A 22,629-nucleotide genomic window follows, 5' to 3' on the forward strand; every position below is an offset into this window, starting at 1 on the left:
GCTACTCAGGAGTCTGAGAGCTAGGGGTGGAGAATCACAAGCCAGCCTAGGCAGACAAATCTACAAGACACTTTACCAAAAAGGACAGGAATGAAGCCGTTGGCTCAAGTGGTAAGAGTACCAGCTTTGAGTTTTACTCAAGCTCGGGGACAGTGCCCAGCCCTTCGGTGCAAGCCCCAGTACTGGTGCGCACACACACACTCACACGAAGATGTAACTTATGTAGCTAACCAAAACACGTTCACTGAGCTCCTACTTTATGCCACGCGTGACACATCCGTGGTGCGCCGAGAACCCAAGCCATCCAGACACAATCCCCACCTTTGGGGGATCTGGAGAGGGAAACTTCGCACTGGTAGGGGGGGCCCCATCTCCCTCCACATCTCATCACACTGCCCTGGCTGTGAACTTTCAAATCAGCTGAAAGTCTAGCCCTGTCCCCTTTGCCTTCTAAAGGGAGAGGGGGGTGCTACAGCACAGCAGGTTGTTCTATTACCCCCCCCCAAAAAAAGATAGGGGACTTAGCCCTCACCTGCCCTTCTATTCCAATCCCAGATTGCAGGAACTAGGGTCCCGAGCATCAGATGACCAAGCCAGACAGTTTGGAAAGCAGACAATGCCCCTGATTAGACGCGGCCCACCCCCATACCTTAAGCTCTGCCAGGGTTTCTCACCCTGGGCCGGACTCTTCTCTGCTGACTGTTGGCATTTGGTCTGGACGTCTCTGCTTCTTGTAAAACAAGCTAGAAAGAGACGGCTAAAGCTCTTGGGCGCCTCTTCTGCCTCAAACCCACAGGAGAGGAAACGAGACAGCGTTCATCCCTTCCAGAAGGTCCGGAGGCCGCAGGGTTATCGAGAATGCGGATGGTTCCGAGGAAGAAACAGAGTCCAGGGATGGAGACTTCAACGGCATGAAATCCAGCGAGTGAGCCCGCCAGGCCCCGCAGACTCTGGTCCGTCCTCGACTTGCAGATGGCATCCGCACCCCTCACCACGACCACGCCGGCGCCGCCCCCGCCGGCAGGTGCCCATCCTGGGTTTAGAAGTCCATCGGGAGACGCGGCCCGGCCTCCCGCTGACGGTGGCGCGTGCCCTGATGGCCAGTTCTGGGCAAAACACACGTGATAACCAGTCACCGGCGCTGGGTTTCCATGAATTGGGGGATTGCCAAATGGGCATCACTGCCCTCTCACGGCCCCAACTCGTTTCCTCCCTGCGGACCCCCCAACCTCTCCAGAAAGACCCTTGCTTAGGAATTTTTCTTCCCCTGCCCTGCCTGTCACGCCTCAGACCACACAGCAAGCGCCTCCTGTAGTCTCGGGAATTAACGCGGGAAGCCCAGGGCTCAAGCAGAGATGCCACACTGTCTTGCTTGCATCCGGATTGTACTTGCCGACACGTGCACTAATAAAAGGTTCTAAGTCACCAGAAAGGTGGTGGGATTCTTCTGTCCAGCCCTTTTCTGCAGAGCAAAGCACGGGGGGTGCTGGGGGTGAACCCCAGCAATGACAGGAAGTCAGGGCTATTTGGTAAGCTGGGGAACTGAGGCCTGAGGTGGCGATCCGGTGGAGGGAGGGGCTGAGGCCGGGCGTGGCTCAACCTGGTGGCACTCCCCGACCCGTGTGAGGCTCTGGGCTCCATCCCTAGACAGCCCAGGCAAGAAGAAAAAGCACAATGGGGAGCAGCGGCTCAAACCTGTGACCCCAGCCACGTGGGGAAGGCTGGGCCAGCCCAGGCGTAAAAGTTCACAAAACCCCATCTCAGTCAGTGGCCGGGTGTGGTGGTGCTCGCCTGTTATCCCAGCAACAGGAGGAAGATGTGTGACAGCTGGGCACAGTGGCGTGAGCCTGTCATCCTCAGTGGTTCAGGAAATCACAAGTAGGAGAGTCAGAGCCCAGGCTAGCCCTGGCATAAAGCCAAACTACAACCCTGAAAATAACCAAGCCGGGCACCGGTGGCTCACAGCTGTGAACCTAGCTACTCAGGGAGCTCTCAGGAGGATCAAGGTTTGAAGCCAACCTAAGCAGAAAAGCCCATGAGACTCCATTTCCAATGAAACAGCAAAAAGCTGGGCTGGAGGCACGATTCAAGTGGTAAAGTATCACTCAGAAACAAACACAGTGTGTCTGCTCAGAGCCCCAAATTCAGAGCCTATTATGGGTACCAATCAATGTAAAAAGGAGCTGGAGGTGGGTTTACATGGTTGAACCCCAATTTGGCACCCCCAGTACTGTCTCCCCCTCAGAAGGAGGGGATGAGGCAGTATGACTGCCTGAAGGCTGCACTGGCTGCCAGTGGCCGGGGCACTCACCCAAGTCCAGACCCAGCCCCTTCTGAACACCACCACCTCCACTTGCGGAAAACCCCGTGCCCTCAGGTGACACGTCACTGTCCAAACGTCAGGCTCTGCGGATAACAAACAAGTGGATTTGTGTTTCCACTTGGGTACCTCATTCTGTACACGCAAACAGTTCATCGTCACCCCAAACCCCCCAAGTCTTCAGCTGCTCTGGTCTTAACCTTGTCCATAACACATCCTTGTTGTGCTATCTAGATGTGACTTTCACTTAAAACAACGAGTCAGCAAACAGCTTCTGTAAAAGCCAGACAGTCAACAGTTCACATTGGCAGGTTACATCTGGTTTGTTACATTCACTATCAAAGTAAAAAAAAAAGCAACAGCACTTAAAAACGTAAGAGCAAGCGCATGGTGGCAGATACCTGTAATCCCTGCACTTGGGAAGGAGGAGGAGGATCACAAGTATGAGGTCAGCCTGGACTTCACAGGGAGGTCCTACCCACCCTCCCCCTGAATAGCCATTCTGAGCGCTGGGGTCCTAAAAAACAGGCCGAGGCCCTTGCCGCCTAGCACAAGCGTCTGGACAGACATGCATCAGGAAGTTTCCATTCCACACATGATCCCTCAGGCCAGCCCTGCCCAGGACGGACGAGAAAACAGCAACCAACCGCACAGACAAAAGACGCCACAGCACCACCCAGGGCCCAGACCCGGGGTGACACGCACACCCGCAGAGGCCTCTTAAAAAAGCCCATTTCTGATTTCCACATCCGCATCTTGAAGACCCCATTTCCCACTTGTGAGCGGCGGCCTGAGCATCTCCTGACCACACCACAAAGCGGCTGAGCACAAGTTTCTCTTGATTTTATTGTTCCTTAAAAAAAGAAGTCCACCTTTGTGCCAACAAGGGTTCGCACGTTTTAGGGGACAAACATCCTCGTGAGGAGCGTCAGCAGCCTTGAGGGGTCCCGGCCCCGACGCAAGGTGGCCTCACCTGTCCGGTAAACGAGGCGAGCAGTGTGGGTGACACACAAGTGTGTCCCGGGGCCGGGGGGGGGGGGGGGGTGACGGCGCGCATGCGCTGTGACACCTGTGTGTCCCAAGGCTGGGGAGGGCAGGGCGCTGGCGTGGCTCCCGAGCCCGGGGCCGCAGAGCCAGCAGGCCCAGGGCAAGGGATCTTGGGCCGGCGTGTCACCTGCCCGGCTGAGTCCTGCTGCCGCGCTGCCCTTCCACTCGGGACAGCCAGGGCGGCCGAGCGGAGAGTCCCCACAGGCCTGGGCACCACGGTCAAGCATGCGTCCACAAACCTCGTGAGAGGCAGATTCTCAAGTACCAGAGGTGCAGGAGCGTTCAAAGAGAGCCCACACCGACCAAGCCTCCTTCGCACCACACTCCTATACAGGCCACGACACTCCATGGGGGGCTGGTTTGTTCTGGAAGGCAGATCCCTCTGGGTGGAGCCTGGGAGAGGAAAAGGGGGTGGGGGATGTGAAGCACACGTCCCTCTGCAGGAAATGGGGGACCTTAGACTCGGGTGCCCATGATGGGGTGGCTACCTATGCTCTGGAACCTTCCCTGGGGCCTGGCAGACAGCAAGTAGGGATGGTGACATTGTTCACAGGGACAAAACCAGGGCCACAATTGATGCCCGCAGTGACTGACTTGGGCCACACAGCACAGGGCGAGCTAGGAAGCAACGGCTCTTAGTTCTCTAAGAAGGAAGTAAAAAACCAAAAGCTGACAGGCAGGAAGGTGAGTGGACAGGGCGGGAGGTGTCAAACGCAAGACAGACAGACAGACAGGCAGGCAGACAGATGGGGCTCCGGCTCCCTGGTCCTAAAGCAACAGCTTGACCACACCCTGGGCGGACGGCAGCGCAGGTGACGGGCTGGAGGGCGGCTTCCCGAATTCCAGGCGTTTCCCCAACCTTCAGACAGAGCAAACCACATTTAGGGGCCAGGCTAAGCCAGGAGTGACAAGCCACCAGTGCCCACGGGGTTGGAACACTGAAAGTTGGGAGCTGGGTCTCCCAGGCCTCAATTTTCTCTCCTGTGGAAGGAAGGAAAAGAGGCTGGCCATCAGGTTCTCCAAGGTCACATCCCCAAGGTCAAACAGCGAAACCCTGGCCTAGGAAGCCCAAAGCCAAGCAGGGCACTGGTGGCTCACGCCTGTCATCCTAGCTGTTCAAGGAGGCTGAAATCAGACGATTCAAGGTTCAAAGCCAATGAGGCCTAACTCTACCTCAGGCGGAGGGAGCAGCGGCTATGGCACCGGACCCACACCTATAAGCCTAGCTACTCAGAAGGCTAAGATCTGAGAGTCTCAGATCTCAGTTCAAAGCCAGCCCACGTGACTCATCTCCAATTCATCACCAAAAAGTCATTAGTGAAGCTGTGGCTCAAGTAATAGAGTGCCAGCCTTGAGCAAAAAAAGCAAAGCCAGAGTGCCCAGGTCACAAGTTCAAGCCCCAGCATGGGCACCACCAACAAACCAGATGGTGGTGAGTGGGGCCAGCCAGGGGTCCCTGAAGGAGAGCAAGGAAAGGTACTGACCCTTTCTCCCCCAAAGGTCCACTGGCACTACCGGGCCGCCGGTCTCCGCTGTCTCTGCTCTTGTTGCCCCGCCCCGAGGCTGGGCCACTTGTCCGGTTTGGGGACTGATCGTACATAAAGTTCCGACAGGACGCCAGCTTCGACTCCAGGGCCTGGAGAGAGAAGGATGCAAGTTACAGACACAACTCCCCAGCCCCACAGCTGGAAGGACAAAACCACACAAGCCACACGCACTGCCGGCTGGGAACACACGGGGACCCCAGGGGCTCACAGAACCCCAGGCTCGGAAGCACCAGGGAGCTTCGGAACACTGCTGAGCCGGGAAACAGGAGACATCAACTTTGGGGACTGTTCCCTCTTTTGTTAAACCTGCATAGAAGGGCAGATTTGAACAAGGACTTGATCGGAGCTGGAGGAAACAGAAGAGCCCGCTCTGCAGTACACGCAGAGGCTCACTCTCCAAACAGAAAGCCAGAGCCCAGCCCACACCCAGGAGAGGAATGATATGGCCTCCCAAGCGTCATTTGTAAGAATAAAAGAAGAATCTGGACAGAATGCCTAGCTTACTGCTTCAGCATAAGAATCGTTCCCTGTAATTACCTGGGGGGGGGGGGGGGGGATCAGGTTGTTTATTCTGGACTTACAAGATGTTCCACTGAACTGTGAGACCCTCCCCCAAGAGAGGGGAGGGTTGTTTTTGGTTTGTTTTTCCTTTCTAACACAGGATCTCACTTCATAGCCCAGGGTGCCCTCAAACTCTTGGTAATGCTGCCTCACTAGCCAGAGTGCAGGAAATACAGGTGTGCCCTACTGTGCCCAGCAGAAAGCTATTCTTTTTATTTTTTTTTTGGTCCAGTCATGGGCCTGGGCTCTGTCCCTCAGCTCAAGGCTAGCGCTCTACCACTTGAGCCACAGCGCCACTTCCGACTTTTTTCTTTTTGCTTGTGTCGTGCTGAGGAATCGAATCCAGGGCCTCAGGCATGCAAGGCAAGCGCTCTACCACTGAGCCACCTTCCCAGCCCAGAAAGATATTCTTAAATTGCCTGTTTTTCTCAAATCAAAACAATACACACCATCCTATTATCTCAATTATGAAGGAAAAATGGTTTGGAAAAAAAAAAAAAGATACCCCTATTTGGATGTCATGGTTCGTGTGTATAATCCTAGGTACTCAGGAGGTTGAGATCTAAGGCTCAAGGTTTGAAGCCAGCCAGGGCAGGAAAGTGCTTAAGACTCTTCTTTCCAATTAACCACAAACAAGCCAGAAGTGGAGATGTGGTTCAAGTGGTAGAGCACCAGGTTTGAATGAAAAAGCTCACAGACAGCGCCCGGGCCCTGAGTTCAAGCTCCAAAAGTGGTACAAACAAAATAAAAATAATCAAAAAGATATCCCCAAGTGCTGAGCTGGAGTTGGCTTGGGAGCAGTAGAAACGTCTGGAGACTGGTTAACGACGGCCCAGGTGGCTAAGACTCATGAGGAGAGGGCCTGGTAGAATGAACCCCTCCGTAGCCTGGAAGACAGGAGAAGACACAGGAGACCCCCTGGAAGGCGCTGCCTCACCCCAACTTTCCGCAGCAGGTCTCCCACGATGTTGAGGGCTGAGATCCGGGCCGCAGGCGTGAGTGGAGTCCCACTGTGGGAGCTGTCCAGACCTGGGGACATGACAAACTCACGTCACACACAGCCCACGGTCCAGTCCGTGTACTCACGCCTCTGAGGGCAAACCACGGAGGAGGCGGGGAGGGGAAGGAGGGGGAGGGGAAGGAGGGGGAGGGGAAGGAGGGGGAGGGTTTTGGAAAAGGGGAAAGGGGCAGCCGATGTCATCTCTGTCACTCCCAGTGTGTCCCAGTTCACTCAGGAGTTAAACGGACAAGGTGCCCAGGCTCTGCTGGACGATCAGCTCTGAGTCTTTGAAAGGATTAAACATTTATTTTACACATTAATCTTTTTCCTTGTTATCTTCGAGCAGTTGTACCAAGAAGTTGTCATTTAACAAAGCAGTGTAAGAATGCATCTTGGGCAAGGTCACGCCTTCCAATGTACCGTTCTCACCCACCCCTCCCCCTTGCCACTTCTTCCCTCCCTTTTCTTAATATTGGAGGATAAACATTGGATTCATTTTTTTTTTTTTTTGCCAGTCATGGGGCTTGAACTCTGGGCCTGGGCGCTGTCCCTCAGATCTTCACCTTAAGGCGAGTGTTCTACCACTTGAGCCATAGCACCTCTTCTGGTTTTTTGGTGGCTCATTGGAGATAAGACTCTCGGACTTTGCTGCCCGGGCTGGCTTTGAATCATGATCCTCAGATCTCAGCCTCCTGAGTAGCTAGGATGACAGGCGTGAGCCACCTCTTCTTCTCTTCACGCATCTCTCTCCCCTTGACCTCACCCCACCCCTTTGTGTACCAGCTTCCTGGTGTTCTATTTTGCTGAACTTTGGTTTTTTGCCGTTCTGAGAAATGATACTATTTGAGATCTCTCCTGAATTTACCGTATTCCAGTTACTACACTTGTATACTACCCAATGTATTCACTTACAATTTTACAAGGAGAATTTTATGCAAACTTTGTCTGTCTGGGCATGGCTTACTTTTCCAAATCTTTCTGTTTCTTTACAAATGGTACAATATCATCTTTATGGCTTGGTTTTGGTTGTAGCAGGGATTGAACTCAGGGCCTCAGCAAGCAGTCTACTACTTGAGGTGCGTCCCTAGTCCTTTGATGCTTTAGCTATTTGTGCCAGTCCTCGGGCTTGAACTCAGGGCCTGGGCACAGTCCCTAAGCTTTTGTGCTCAAGACCAGTGCTCTACCACTTGAGCCACAGCTCTCCTGTTTTTTTTTCCCTATTAACTATAGATAAGTCTCACAAGCTTTCTTGGCCAGGCTGGCTTTGAACTTCAAGCCTCAGATCTCAAGCCTTCTGGGCAGCTAGGATTACAGGCATGAGCCAGTGATGCTTAGCTAGCTTTATTTATTTGTTTATTTCCAGTCATAGGGCTTAAACTAGGCCTGGGCTCTGTCCCTCAGCAAAGCAAGCGCTCTACCTCTTGAGCCACAGCGCCACTTCCAGTTTTCTGGTGGTTCATTGGAGATAAGAGTATCATGGCCTTTCCTGCCTGGCTTTAACCCGTAATCCTCAGATCTCAGCCTCGTGAGTAGCTAGGGTAACAGGCGTGAGCCACCAGTACCCAGTTTTGTTTTGTTTTTGTTTTTTTAAGATATGGCTTTTGTTAGATATGGTTTCCTGCTTTTTCCTGAGGACCTTCAGGCCACAATCTTCCCATCTCTGCCTGAGGAGCTGGGACCACAGGAATAAACTACCAGAGCTGGCTTTCAGTGAATGGACAGGTCTGCCTTGCTGGACCGGCATGCCAGCGTTCCAGCGTTCCTTGCGGCAGCATCCCCCTCTATGGGCATTTGCGTTCTTTACTGCAGACTCCACCGCTCCCTCTGCCCTCGCCCCCAGGACCCTCCTCTCACTTTTCATTCTGCACTGGCCCTTCAGATTGTTTCCTGCTGCAGAACCCAGCCCAAGTCATCCCTTCCCCCCTCTTCCCCCCAGCCAGAACGCAGCCCAGGTCCTCCCTGTGGAAAGCTCTGTAAAGCAGAGAGGATCCCTACCCCTTCTGAACGTCCCCGGCGTGTTTAAACAAGAGGCAGGGCCTCGCTGGGCCACGGGAGTGGAGGGCACAGAGCCCGTGGCCTGCACTGCTGTGTCGGTCCTTTCCGTCTCCGCCACACCGGCCATGGGTGTCCGTGGCTTCTCTTGCTTCTGCTGTACAGCCAGTTCCTGTCGCAAATCTGCGTGGGAAAAGGAGCCAGAAAGTCAGTCCCTGTTTTTGGGATGGGGAGAGCTACGCAGGCCAGATGAAACACTGCAGATAGAGAAAAATCCTCAGGGGAAGGAAACCCACTCAGCTTTGCCTGGCAGGTGTGCAAAAACTAAAGGATTTTTGAGTTAAAAAAAAAGTTGGAGGCTGGGAAGGTGGCTCAGTGGTAGAGCGCTTGCCTTGCATGCATGAGGCCCTGGGTTCGATTCCTCAGCACCACATAAGCAAAAAGAAAAAAGCCGGAAGTGGCGCTGTGGCTCAAGTGGTAGAGCGCTAGCCTTCAGCTGAAGAGCTGAGGGACAGCGCCCAGGCCCAGAGTTCAGGCCCCACGACCGGACCCCCCCCAAAAAAAAAAGTTAAAAGGTTTTATCAAAATAGATGGGGTGCCAGTGGCTCATACCTGTAATCCTAGATACTCAGGAGGCTGAGCTCTAGAAGGTGATTTCCATCCAGCTAGGGCAGAAAAGTCTGGGAGAGTCTACCTCCAATTAATTAACAACGCTGAACTAGAGGTATGGCTCAGGTGGTAGAGTAGCAGCCACTAGCGGGCAATCCGAGCATGCTTGAGGCCCTAAGTTCAAGCCTTTGTTTTTTGTTTTTTTTTGGTCCGGTGGTGGGGCCTGAACTCTGGGCCTGGGCGCTGTCCCTCAGCTCTTCAGCTCAAGACTAGCGCTCTACCACTTGAGCCACAGCACCACTTCCGGCTTTTTTCTTTTTGCTTCTGTGGTGCTGAGGAATCGAACCCAGGGCCTCATGCATGCAAGGCAAGCGCTCTACCACTGAGCCACCTTCCCAGCCCTCCAAGCCTTTGTTTTTAATTATAACAAGTCACAAAAAATGGGCTGGCAAGTCAGCCAACAGACTTTCCTCCCCACAAGTTGAGCATCAAGCTCTCTTGATGTGTGACTCATGTATGGGTAGCGTCTTTCTTGAAAGGATTTCTTCCCAGAGGGGAAACTCCCCAAACAAGGGCGTCATCTCAGAACCCCAAAACTTTTTCATCCTATAGCTTTGTCTGTAAATGCTGAAGATGACAGGGGCTGGGCAGGCGCCGGGGCCATAGTACCTGATGTTGGCAGAAAGGGGGGAAAGGGGGCCACACTGATGAAGATATAGAACAGGCCAAGATCCCTGACCTCTGGCTTCATCCTTCAGTCTCTGGACAGATTCTAGAAGATTCTCCTTCTCGTCAAGTTCACTCTCCAAGAAGGCATTTCTTTCAATGGCTTGATTCAGGCGTTGTTCAAAGTCTTCAAGAGACATGATCGTGGCTCTGGGTGAGAGAAAGGCCAAGTTACCCAAAGAACAATGGCGTATTGTGTCGGTTGCCAGGGCCCAAGTCTCTTGGCCTTCTGGGGGGTCTCTTTACCTGCCCAGAGGGACCTGTCAGTGCTCAGGAGGTTCACGGTGTGTGTGTGTGTGTGAGAGTCAGTGTTCAGGAGGTGCATGGTGTGGTGTGTGTGTGTGTGTGTGTGTGTGAAAGTCAGTGTTCAGGAGGTGCATGGTGTGGTGTGTGTGTGTGTGTGTGTGAGTGCTCAGGAGGTGCATGGTGTGGGGTGGTGTGTGTGTGTGAGAGTCAGTGCTCAGGAGGTGCATGGTGTGGTGTATGTGTGTGTGTGTCAGTGCTCAGGAGGTGCATGGTGTGGGGTGGTGTGTGTGTGTGTGAGTGCTCAGGAGGTGCATGGTGTGGTGTGTGTGTGTGTGTGTGTCAGTGCTCAGGAGGTGCATGGTGTGGTGTGTGTCTGTGTGTCAGTGCTCAGGAGGTGCATGGTGTGTGTGTGTGTGTGTGTGTGTGTGTGTGTGTGTGTGAGTGCTCAGGAGGTGCATGGTATGGGGTGGTGTGTGTGTGTGAGTCAGTGCTCAGGAGGTGCATGGTGTGGTGTATGTGTGTGTGTGTCAGTGCTCAGGAGGTGCATGGTGTGGTGTGTGTGTGTGTGTGTGTGTGTGAGTGCTCAGGAGGTGCATGGTATGGGGTGGTGTGTGTGTGTGAGTCAGTGCTCAGGAGGTGCATGGTGTGGTGTATGTGTGTGTGTGTCAGTGCTCAGGAGGTGCATGGTGTGGGGTGTGTGTGTGTGTGTGTGTGTGAGTGCTCAGGAGGTGCATGGTGTGGGGTGGTGTGTGTGTGTGAGAGTCAGTGCTCAGGAGGTGCATGGTGTGGTGTATGTGTGTGTGTGTCAGTGCTCAGGAGGTGCATGGTGTGGTGTGGTGTGGTGTGTGTGTGAGTGCTCAGGAGGTGCATGGTGTGGTGTGGTGTGTGTTGTGTGAGTGCTCAGGAGGTGCATGGTGTGGTGTGTGTGTGTGAGTCAGTGCTCAGGAGGTGCATGGTGTGGTGTGTGTGTGTGTGTGTGTGTGTGTGCTCAGGAGGTGCATGGTGTGGTGTATGTGTGTGTGTGTCAGTGCTCAGGAGGTGCATGGTGTGGTGTGTGTGTGTGTGTGTGGGTGAGTGCTCAGGAGGTGCATGGCGTGGTGTGTGTGCACCCAGGCATCACCCTGCACACTCAGTGCTGACTAGAAATCAGCAGCCTGCATTTAATCACTCAGAAAAAAACCAGCTTGTACCTCTTGGTGAGTTAACTGTTAAAGTTTAAAAAGTTCCCAGGGCTGAAGGTATGGCTCAAGAGGTAGATCACCTGCTTAGAAGGCACAGAGCCTTGAGTTCAAACCCCAGTGCCAAAAACAAACAAAAAAAAGCATTTGCTGGGAGCTGGTGGCTCATGCCTGTAATCTGAGGACAAGGTAGGGTTTAAAGCCAGCCTTGGCGGGAAATTCTGTGACACTCTTATCTCTAACCACCACAAAAGAAGCTGGAAGTAAGAGTTGGGGCTCAAGTGGTAGAGTGAAAGGCTGAAGGACAGCACTTAGACTCTGAGTTCAAGTCCTAGTACTGGCACCAAACAGTCAAAAAAAAGTTTCTAACATCCAGCCACTGTCTGGCTGAAGTGTTGTCTTCACACAGACATTCTCCTGGCACTTTGGTGTGCCACGTCTACTCCGGTGGAGTCTGCTTAGCATGGGAAACCTGCTTTCAGACCTGAGAATGGGGCTTCACAGAAGCCTATCTCTGAGAATGGGACTTCACCGAAGTCTACCTCAGAGAATGGGGCTTCAAAGAGGCCTACCTCCTGGAAAGGCTGGCAAGCCCCTGGGAAAGATGTGTTTCTGTTCCTGTTTTTCTTTTCTTCACTGTATAGGAGTGCCTATTAATCTCTTACTGTTCCTGCTGCTCATTGTACTTACTCATGCTCAACGTTCCCTTATTCAAAGCTCTTTCTTAAAAGTGTTGAGGACTCCAACATCTGATGAGTGTCTTAAGAATATGACTAACTCACCAGAGTTAAGTGCTACCCTGAAAGCCCCTCTTGTGGAGGCTAGTAGACAAGTCATAAGTAAATATGAAAGTATTGGGGGTTTCATGACGTCACTTCAGCAGAAGGAATTGTCTGTAAGGATTTACAAGAAGCTGTAGGCACGGCTAGAGCAGAAAGAGTGTATGGCTATTGGAGACTTCCCTTTAATCCTAAAGCATATACAATAGATTCATATAGATATCCTGTAGATAAAAAAGATGTAGAAGGATATTTAGACCAAAAGCTAAATAAGATTCCTAAAAGGTTGGTAGATGGAAGGTGGCAATGGCTTATCAGGGGAAAATGGTGGGATCCTCCATTATCTAGAGGACCCCAGAGACTTCCACCAGATCCATTGCCTGTTACAGGTGTGTATAATAAGGATGGCAACCGTTGGGTAAACTACTTAGAAGAATTTCCCATTACTCTCTTCCATTTACTGAGAGACTTGCTAGATCTAGGCCTCCTTGGTGCTTACTATTAAAGAAGGAACAAGAAAGATCTTATGAGACAGTTAAGGCCTTATGGAGAAGAGTAAACGATTATGTGAAAGGGTTACAAAAAAGACACTATGAGCTTAAATTTGATATATGGCCAGATTTAACTAAGTATACTGAATATCATGATTTTTGGCCACAAATTGGGAACCCTCTAAGCACAATTGCTTAGAAAAGATTTAAAACGTATAAAGTACAAAACTAAACAAAAGTAACTATGAAGTACTAGAGTTCATGCCTTTCTGTTCAGCACCTTGCCATATGCTCTGGTTAATGGTTAATTGGTGATAAACATCGAAACCCATTGTATTTCTTAAAAATAGAAGTAAAGCTGAAAACAAGTACCTATCGTCATAGCTCATCATCCAAAAAACAAGATCAGGCGACCAGCTGGTGACCACCCAAGAACGAAGCCCTGCAGCAAGATTGTGTAACCTTTTGCCCTTTCTCATGGAGACTCTTGCTATAAAAGCTTGTTATCCTCGGCATTAAATCGCACTCAGCATCCACTCCTCTTGAGTGTGAGTTGTCTCTTTGCCATCTCCCCACCTGTTCCAGTTCCTCCACTAGGTGTCCTCCGTCGTCCCGACAGAGCCGGTCCGCGGCACTGGTGGGAAAGTATGAAGTGCTGTGATGAAAACTCCAGCCAGGGCTGGGAAGGTGGCTCAGTGGTAGAGTGCTTGCCTAGCATGCATGAGGCTCTGGGTTCAATTCTTCAGCACCACACGAGCAGAAAAAGTGGCTCAAGCGGTAGGGCGCTCGCCTTGAGCTGAAGAGCTGAGGGACAGTGCCCAGGCCCAGAGTTCAGCCCCACAACCACTACCACCACCACCAAAAAATCTGGCCAGGCACAGAGGCTCATCCTTGTCACCTCAGCTACTCTAGAGGGTAAGGTCTAGATGATCACTACTGTTCAAAGTCATCCCAGACGGAAAAGCCAGGAAGACTCCAGTTCCAAAACAGCCAGCAAAAGAGGCAGGGTGGAGCCATGGCTCAAATGGCAGAGCAACAAAACCCATCACAGAGTAGTGGATTAACAAATAATTATTGTACTGCACATCACCAACTGTCCAACAGAAGACAAAGAGACATGTCAAAACAAAAGGAAAACAAAGAACAAGGATTGCTGTGTCCTCAGGCAGAACAATGCCCAAGATCTACTGTCACTTGAAAGTGGCAGATGTCAAGCAGTATGCCTGGGGAGGGAGGGTGGCTAGTTTTATGTGCCTGAATTTGCATTTTGGGGGGGGGGGGAGAGAGAGAGAGAGAGAGAGAGAGAGAGAGAGAGAGAGAGAGAGAGAGAGAGAGAGAGAGAGAGAGAGAGAGAGAGAGAGAGAACTAGGAGACTGAACTCAGGGCCTGGGCAATGTCCCTGAGTTTTTTTCCCTCAAGGATGGCGCTCTTCCACTTGAGCCACAGCTCTACTTCTAGCTTTTTGGTGGTTAGCTGGAGATTAAGGCTAGTGGATTTGTCTGCCTGGGATGGATGGCTTCGAACCCAGATCCCCAGCTTCCTGAGTAGCAAGGATTCCAGGTGTGAGCCACAGGCACCCGGCAACGTTTGCCTTTTTAAAACAAAAACTCTATCCTGGTAGCTGGGAGTCCATTTTTCTTATGTATGTGCTGGATGCACAGATACCTGCATTCCAGCACAGTATCGAGCTAGCTAGTGAAAGCTGTTGCAAAGATGTTACACTTTGTAGGAAGTGATACTTTGTAGGAAGTGATCCTAAACTTTGTAGGAAGTGATCAGCTAAGTGAAGGAAATACAAACAGCTGTGTCATCCTCAAAACAACTGCTAAAAAAAAAAAAAAAAGAAACAAAAAACAAAACAGAAAAAACAACAACAAACCACTCTGAAGGCAAAGGGAATGTCCCTGGTTTGGGCCTGAGCTGTGTCAATATGTCCCTTTGTCAAAGCCAAGAGAACAGCACACTGTAGCTGTGTGCATCTTAACATTAAGTCATTCAGCTAGAAATGTTGTTTCCTTAAATGATACGTATTTATGGACACAGGAATTTTAAGTTTTTTGGTGTTTTTTTTAAAGTGTCTACAGCCTGGTGCAGTGACTCACGCCTTATAATCCTAACTACTCAGGAGGTTGAGATCTGAGAATCAGCCCGAGGAAGGAACGTCTGTGAGACTCTTATTTCCAATTAACTTGAGCTGCAGCTCAAGTCTGTAAAGTACCAAGCTTGAGCAGAAAAGCCAAGTGAGAATGTGAGGCCTTGAGTTCAAGCCCTATACTAGCAGACACACACAAAGAAGCGCCTCTAGTCAGAATCATCACTATGAATGCAGTTATCTTGCCAAACCACAGAGCAGCAGTTTGAGAAATCCTGTTCTTTAGCCAGACACAGTGTTTCGTGTCTGTAATCCTAGCTACTCAGGAAGCAAGAGATAGGAGGACTCAAGTTCAAGGCCAGCTAAGCCAAAACTTCAAGAGGAAACCCTGCCCCCAAGCTTTACTAACAAAAAGCTGGGTACAGTGTCACACGCCTGTCATCCCTGCTATTTGGGAAGTGTGCAGACCAGGCGCATAGAAGGACTGTGGTCCAGGCCCCAGCAGAATGTGAGAGCCTATCTGAAAAATAACTAAAGCAAAATGGGTTAAGGGTTTGGCTTAAATGGTAGAGCACTTGCCTAGCAAGCATGAGTTCAAAAACTATTACCACCCCTCTCCCCACAGCTACTAAGTATTCTTTTTGAAAATGCCTCCTTCCTGAGCACAGGCTGGTGGCTCTTTCTGGAATGTTCTTGCCTTGCCTGACAATCTCCTACCAGTGGCCAAATTAATATATCCTATGCGTTCTCTCACGGCCTGGACCTGGAACCGCTCTTGACAAAATCTGTTTTACTGCCCACTGTCCACTGAGCTCTATTGATGCACACGGGCCTGGCAGCCCACCTCCCCCGCCCTGCTCACCGCTTGGCTCTCTCCAGGTCATCGTTGGCTTGCTCCAGCTCCCGGATGTACTTCTGCAGCTGATCTTTGATCGCCTTCGTCTGCGCCAGGTCGTCCTCCAGGGCTGAGATCTGCCGGTAGCCTTCCGAGTGCTGCAGCTCCAGCTTCTCCTGAAGGACAAGATCCACCCACACTGTGTCGGAGACAAGCTCAGGCTCCGTCTCTTCCCTGCTGGTCTCCTGGGGGGCCTGCGCTCCCTGCTCTCCCCACACAAGCACCCTGACTTCTTAAGGGGTCCTTCCCCTCGTTTGATGGCCTTTAGGGGCACCTCCTGGCCGTCATCCATGAGGCAGGGCCAGACCTCCTCATCCAGTCTCCCCTGATGCTCAGACTATCTCCCCACACAGCTGCGTTGGGGGGAGGGAGGGGAAGGACGTGGCAGGTAGCCGTCCTGTCCTTACCAGCTGTCTCAACCACGTCCTGAGTGCTTCCTGCCTCCTGGTTCCCATACCTGTGCCCCTGTCCCATTCCAAAACTGCTCCCTGCTGCCACCAGCTTTTTTTTTGGCCAGTCCTGGGACTTGAACGCAGGGCCTGGCAGTGTCCCTCAGCTGCTTTTGCTCAAGGCTAGCACTCTACCGCTTGAGCCACAGTGCCACTTCCAGCTTTTTCTGTGTATGTGGTGCTGAGGCTTCATGCATGCTAGGCAAGCACTCGACCACTAAGCCACATTCCCATCCCCCCACCCCCTTTTTTAAGCCAGTCCTGGACCTTAAACTCAGGGCCTGAGTGCTGACCCTGAGCTCTTTTTGCTCAAGGCTAGGGCTTAACCCTTGAGCTATAGCACTTCAGATAAGAGACTCTTGGATTTGTCTGCCATGGGCTGGCTTTGAACCATGATCCTCAGATCCCAGCTCTGAGTAGCTAGGATGACAGGCATGTACCATCAGTGTCCAACCCCATCAATCTTTATTTAAAAAAAAAAAACAAACTTAAAGTGTCCACAGGTAACAAAAGTTCCACGCAGCCTTGAAGCCGTGTGTGTGACTGGACACACACCGTTTCACACACTGGTACCACTGAGTGCCAGTGATGAGCTGTGGCTGCCGAGCCCTCACATCAGGATGACCACAGGCAGCCTCTTCAGTACCTGGTGCTGGGAAAAATGGACGTACACTGTACTGGACTAAAAGTACATCCCGATCTGTCACCTGACACCGGTATCAACTCAAAATGGATCAAAGGCCTCAACGGCAGACTTGAAACTTTGAAACTACAAGCAGCAGGAGAAACATTAGAACTTACAGGCGGAGGCAGAAATTTGTTGAAGAGTCCCAGGGCCTCAGCAAGTAGGAACAAGACTTGACAAATAAGATGACACCAAACTAATAAGTTTCTGCACAGCAAAGGACACAGTTACAAAACTAAAAAGACAGCCAATGGACGGGGGGGGATCTTTAGTGGTTATGTTCAAAACATACAAGGAGCTCAAGAAACCCAGATTAATAACCTAATCAATAAATGAGCAAAGGAGCTAAAGAGACTTTTCAGAAGAAGAAGGGTCAACAAACACAGGAAGAAATGGTCAACACCCCTGGCCATAAAGGAAATGCAAATCAAAACAACCCTGATTCCATCTCACCCAGTAAGATGGCCAGCACTGGGAATACAAACAACAAGGGATGCTGGCGGGGATATGGGAAAAAAGGAACTCTACTGCATTGTTGGTAGGAATGCAAACGAGTGCAATCACTCTGGATGGCAGTTTGGAGGTTCCTCACAAAACATAAAGTCTATGATCCAGCCATACCACTCTTGGGCATCTACCTAGACTATTACTCGGCAGGATACGGTAAAGACATTTGCTGCGTTAGTCCACGTCCATTGCTGCATTCTTCACAATAGCCAAGTTGTGGCAACAACCCAGATGCCCTCTAATAGATGAGTGGCTCAAGAAAATACCGTACATATACACAATGGAATTTTATTCATTCATTTGAAGGAATATTATGTCATTTGCAGAGAAATGGATGGACCTAGAACAAATGATATAAGCCAGGCTCAGAGACTAAGGATACATTTTGTCTCATATGAGAAAGCTAGATCTAAAATACAAGTATGTATGATAACACATACAGGGCTCACTGCATTTACACACTAACAAACTGACTAAAGGAGAATGAACTTAGGGGAAGAATCTGAAGGCACAACTCTGAACAACTAAACACTGTTTATCAAAATTAATGCCAGGAAAGTGGAAACGCATTTTAGGGAATGGGCAAAGGGGGGTGTACAGGATTGGAGGAAGGGTGAGGAAAAGTGGGCATTGTATTCAATGTACATTTTGTTTTTTTAAAAATGAACTATGGCTGGATAGTGGTGGCTCAGGCCTGTAGTCCTAGCTACTTAGGAGGCTGAGATCTGAGGATCACAGTTCAAAGCCAGCTCGGACAGGAAAGTCCATGAGACTCTTATCTCCAATAAATTACTCAGAAAAAGCTGGAAGTGGCTTTGTGGCTCAAGTGGTAGAGCACTAGCCTTGAGCACAGAGAGGTTCAGGGACAGTACCCAGGCCCTGAGTTCAAGCCCCAAGACAGGAAAAAAAAAAAAAAAAAGTTATGTAACTTGAAGGTGCAGATGGTTAGGATGTAATGAAGGATGACTCTGACCAAGAATCATTTTCCTCATAACCTGACTTACAGAATTGTAACCCTTCTTTACAACTACTTAATAATAATAATAAAAAAAAAAAATAAGAGGGCATCAGGTACTTAGTGTGACAACTGTCCTAAGTTGATCCAAGACACTTCAGCAGAGGGAAATCACAAGGAACATTTGGGATAGGAGAGGAGAGAAAGAGAAGGGAACAGCTGTTGTTAATTACCAAAGGAAATTCAGTGATTGGCTATTGCTTTCCAAGGGTGGAGACAAGTCGAGATGAGTCTCAGTGATTGGCTGCTACCTACTACATCAACCAACATTCGTTACATCTGTGCTACCCTTGGCTGCTGCACAATGCTGTCTTACTTCACAGGTGTGGGAATCAAGGCTCCAATAACTAGCCCAAAGTTAACTGAGCCAAGGTCCAGGCCAGGCCACTGGATGCTGACCTGGGCACTGGTGGCTCACACTTGTAATCCTAGCTACTCAGGAGGCTGAGGATCTGAGGATAAAGGTTCAAAGTCAGCCTGGGCAGGAAAGTCTGAGACTCACATTTGTGAAAAAGCTAAGGGATCAGTACCAAGCTCCTGAGTTCAAACCCTAGCACTAGCACAAAAACCAGCAACAACAACGCAAAAGATGCCAAATGGCCCTAAACAATTTCAGTGCAAGTCAGTAAGGGGGCTGACCATTCCTTGTTTTCTGTTTCTCGCCTCTCTGTCTCCGCCTTCTCTCTTCAAGTACTCTTCCCAGATTCAAACAACACAAAACACAAAAAGGCCCAAAATTTCATTTGAAGCCTTAAAGCAAAGTCAAGTTCCTCTTTCAGACTCAGCTGCAACCACCCCCCCCCAAGAGACAGGAAATGATGTCATGGTGCCTGATGCCAGAGTGGCGAGGCGGGGGCCCCAGACAAAGAAGCCGGCCAAGGGACCCAGTGACTCACCCGACTTGGGGTGGGGTGGGCGACGACAGGAAGGTCACCCCACACCATCCTGCTGCTGGAGCCCTTCTGACGCTCGTGTCCTGGCCAGGAGCCGAGCGTGCGGGCCTGTCGTCAGGAAGCAGCAGCCCAGACCCCTACTCCCAAGCACACAAGGGCTTGCGCGTGCGCGCATGCACACACATGCCCACGCATGCTCTCTCCCACCGGCCAGCACCCATAGCCAGACAAAAGGGGATGGACCTTAAGTAATTAACGTTGGTTCCAAAAAAATTCCAAGAGGGAGACCTCCCCAGACAAACACGCTCAGCTGTGGCCTCAGAACGTGTGATCTGGATCTGTCACAGGCCTCTGTATTTTTGTCATGTGCCTGACTCGGCTGACGTGACTTAGGTGACTGGCATTGCTGGTGGCAGCACCACAGGTTTGGATGTCTTCCCTCTATCTCAGCCCTGTGACCAACAGGTCCTCTGCAGGTTCAATAGTTCTGTCTAGAAGTACTTGGGGACCTCTTAGCCTCGCCAAAACACAGGCACACTGCAGAGCTTCCCTTCCTTAGTGCAGGGCAGCCGCAAGGCCCCCCTCAATTGGAGATCTAGGACTCCAGGTGGGACTTGCTTGGGCAGTGATCACACCCTTCCTGCAGGCCTGTGCTAGGAGTGGGCAGGGTTATGTCTTCAGCCTGTAGGGCTTCTTCTCCCAGCCAGCCCCACTGGGCAAGTGGATGATCCACTCACCTAGCCCCCCAGCACTGCCCCAAGCTCCTCACCTTGACGGCTTCCAGCTCCATCCGCAAGCGACTGTTTTCAGACAAGAGGTCTCGGTTCCTGGTCTCAATCTGTTGCAGCTGGGTCTCCAATTCAGCTTCATATTCTCTACTTCCCTCCTGGAATTCCCGGAGTTCCTCCTGCGTGTTCTCTGCCCTGCCGCAGAATTCCCAGAGGTCCAGTAAGAATTTACTTATTTGCTGGGTGCTGGTGGCTTATGCCTTTAATCCTAGCTACTCAGGAGATCAGGGGATCTGAGGATCTGAGAAGCCTCAGTGATCTGCTGATCACAGTTCAGAGCCAACCTCGATAGAAAAGTCTGTAAGACTCTTATCTCGAATTAATCACGAGAAAACCAGAAGTGGCTCAAAGTGGTAGAGGACTAGCATTGACCAAAAGAGCTCAGGGACAGCACCCAGGCCCCAAATTCAAGCCCCATGACGCTCTCTCTCTCATACACACACAATACAAACACACAGACACACTCACACACACACACTCACACACACACAGGTTAAAAAATTATTTGCTGCTAGTCCTGTGGCATAAATTCAGGGGATGCAGTCCTTTGGCTTTATTGGCCAAACATGGTGTTCCACCACTTGAGCCAAAGCTCCACTTCAGCTTTTTGGTGGTTAGGCGTAAGAGTCCCAGATATTTTTCTGCCTGAACTGGCCTTGAACCTTGGTCCTCAGATCTCAGCCTCCTGAGTAGCTAGGATGACAGGTGTAAGCCACCTGTGCCCATTTTTTATTGTATGTTAATGTGTACTGGGTGTTGTAAAGAGCGATGCATCTTTACTACTATTTGTGCATGAAAGATATAATTTAGACAGGCTGAGTGACTTGTCTGCTGGTCACATGAGACATCAGAAGCAGAACTTGCACCTAACTTGGGAATGACTAGCTCCAAAGCTACTTCCTAACCAATTCACTTAATGCCTACTCTTTTAACCAACCTGTAGGAAATCTACAAGATCTTGTAGCTTCTTTCAGACTTACTTCCATGTCTGTCTCCAGAAAGCAACCGATCAGTAACTGTGAACTTATCACTTTCCTCATCCTCTGTTCTCAGAACACCACAAACCTCGGCCTGCCTTTAAGCCCTACATTGTCAGGGACTTTCCACTAATCTAAGTGCAACCAAAAGTATAGAAACTTGACAGTGGCTCCCGTCTGTCATCCTAGCTACTGAAGAGGCTGAGATCTGAGGATCACAGTTCAAAGCCAGCCCAGACAGAAAAGTCAGTGAGACTCATTTCCAATTAACCAGCAGAAAGCTGGGAACTGGAGGCATGACTCATGGTAAATCATCAGTCTTGAGCAAAAAGAGCCAAGCGAGAGCATGAGGCCCCGAGTTTAAGCTCCAATACCAGCATAAAAAAGAGACAGACAGCAAAAGAAACTAAGAAAGGGCCTGCTATGGTAACACACGTCTATAATCCCAGTATTCAAAAGACTAAAGAAGGAAAATTGGGAGTCCAAGGAGAAAGGAAATGGGCTAGAATATGACTTTGGATATGTGGAGATCATAAAACTCCTTGGGAAGAAAACTGCTCAACACACAACCACCCCACACCCTCACACTCCCCAGCTCTCCCAGACATAGGCAGTTGCAGATTTTCAGGAAAAGTTCTTTCCCCTAGAGGAAGATCTGAGCAGATCTGAGCTTAAAGGACAGATAAGATCCTTCTGAACCAGAGGTGAGAGGCTGCACCACGCCATGGTGAAGGGCCTCAGCAGGTAGTTCTAAGTTCTGCTCTGTTCCTCACGGCTATGGCCCCAGGCAGGTCATCTGCCTTCCCTGCAGCTCAGTGTGCTTATCTGCAGAGAACCGTGACAACTTCCCTCACAGGCTGAAGGAACAACAGGTGTGCCCCTCGCGGCCCACACAATAGGCCTACAGTGCACAGTAGGCCTGCAACAATGGGCCAAGAGCAGAACTTGCAGGACTGACCTCTGCTTGTAGGTCATCGCCAGGTCTTTCCAATAGGTGGCCTCTTCCTCCTGGGAGCCGAAGGTCCTTCCCGGGTCCTCCATGGTGGAGATGGCACGTGTTCACGCTTCCTGTGACATAGTGTCTACAAGGCAAGGCTTTCAAGTTATTATCCAGGCCAGGAGAGACAGATGATTTTCAACAGAAGAATTAAATCAATAACCCTGAAATTCATGGTGGATTAGCATGCTAACATGTGAAAATTAAGAGAGCCTGCCACTGCTAACATCCAAGGGCTTAATATGTTGTATATATCATTCCATGAGTATTTATTGAACACCCACAACAGAACCTAGGGATCCAAGCAAGATGTCTCCAAGGTCCCTCCTTCTTCCTTAAGTGGCCTGGGGGAAGGAGGGGAGGAATCACATGCAAATTGCATGTAAATGCATGCAAATCATATGTAAATCATTCAGTAGTGTTGACATTCAAGAGCACATACTATATTCAGAGCATATTCTTCAGTGTGTCTGGATATAGGCATGCATCTAAAAACAACCACAATCAAAATCAGAAGCATCCCTTCAGTACCAGATAGGACATCCCAAACTCAACCTCATGTACGAGCGCAACAAGAAATGAACAAGAATAGGAAAGCAACAAATGGATGAGAAAGAACTGAACAGGAGAAAAGGGAGAAACAGCCAGGCTTGGGAGAGAGGCTGAAGGTTGAAGAGAAGTAGAGACACTGGGCAGATTAAAACAGAGAAGTCAAATCACACAGCCATTTTTCTGCCTTGTTCAAAAATTTCGTAGTAAGCCAGGTGTGGTGGTAGATGCCCGTAATCCCAGCACTCAGGAGGCAGAGGCTCAGGAGGACTTCGAGTGAGGCCAG

General features: G+C 50.4%; 2 protein-coding genes across 6 annotated transcripts in view; one reads left to right on the forward strand and one right to left on the reverse strand.

The window, feature by feature from the left end:
- Window positions 1-1,428, forward strand: part of Myh11 (myosin heavy chain 11) — a 65,561-nt gene extending 64,133 nt beyond the window's left edge. For both annotated transcript variants that reach the window (XM_042698190.1, XM_042698191.1), the window contains one exon: window positions 797-1,428. In XM_042698190.1, coding sequence (XP_042554124.1) covers window positions 797-929 — 133 coding nt within the window. In that variant the 3' untranslated portion in view covers window positions 930-1,428. The remainder of the gene's footprint in view (window positions 1-796) is intronic.
- Nde1 (nudE neurodevelopment protein 1) overlaps window positions 1-21,838 on the reverse strand; it is a 31,405-nt gene extending 9,567 nt beyond the window's left edge. Inside the window, exons 1-8 of one of the 4 annotated variants that reach the window (XM_042698195.1) lie at window positions 21,756-21,838; window positions 19,802-19,955; window positions 15,451-15,599; window positions 9,816-9,952; window positions 8,471-8,650; window positions 6,413-6,504; window positions 4,852-5,003; window positions 1,040-1,106 (exon numbers count right to left, since the gene is read on the reverse strand). In XM_042698195.1, the coding sequence (XP_042554129.1) occupies window positions 1,040-1,106; window positions 4,852-5,003; window positions 6,413-6,504; window positions 8,471-8,650; window positions 9,816-9,952; window positions 15,451-15,599; window positions 19,802-19,955; window positions 21,756-21,838 (1,014 nt within the window). Of the gene's footprint in view, window positions 1-1,039; window positions 1,107-3,354; window positions 4,227-4,851; window positions 5,004-6,412; window positions 6,505-8,470; window positions 8,651-9,815; window positions 9,953-15,450; window positions 15,600-19,801; window positions 19,956-21,755 lie in introns of those variants that run through there. The other 3 variants (XM_042698194.1, XM_042698193.1, XM_042698196.1) reach the window with 3 other exon arrangements.
- Between the last annotated feature and the right edge of the window lie 791 nt (window positions 21,839-22,629).

The sequence above is a fragment of the Dipodomys spectabilis genome, unplaced genomic scaffold, assembly GCF_019054845.1.
Source record: "Dipodomys spectabilis isolate Male_0828 unplaced genomic scaffold, ASM1905484v1 ptg000231l, whole genome shotgun sequence".
In the NCBI taxonomy this organism is placed as follows: Eukaryota; Metazoa; Chordata; class Mammalia; order Rodentia; family Heteromyidae; genus Dipodomys; species Dipodomys spectabilis.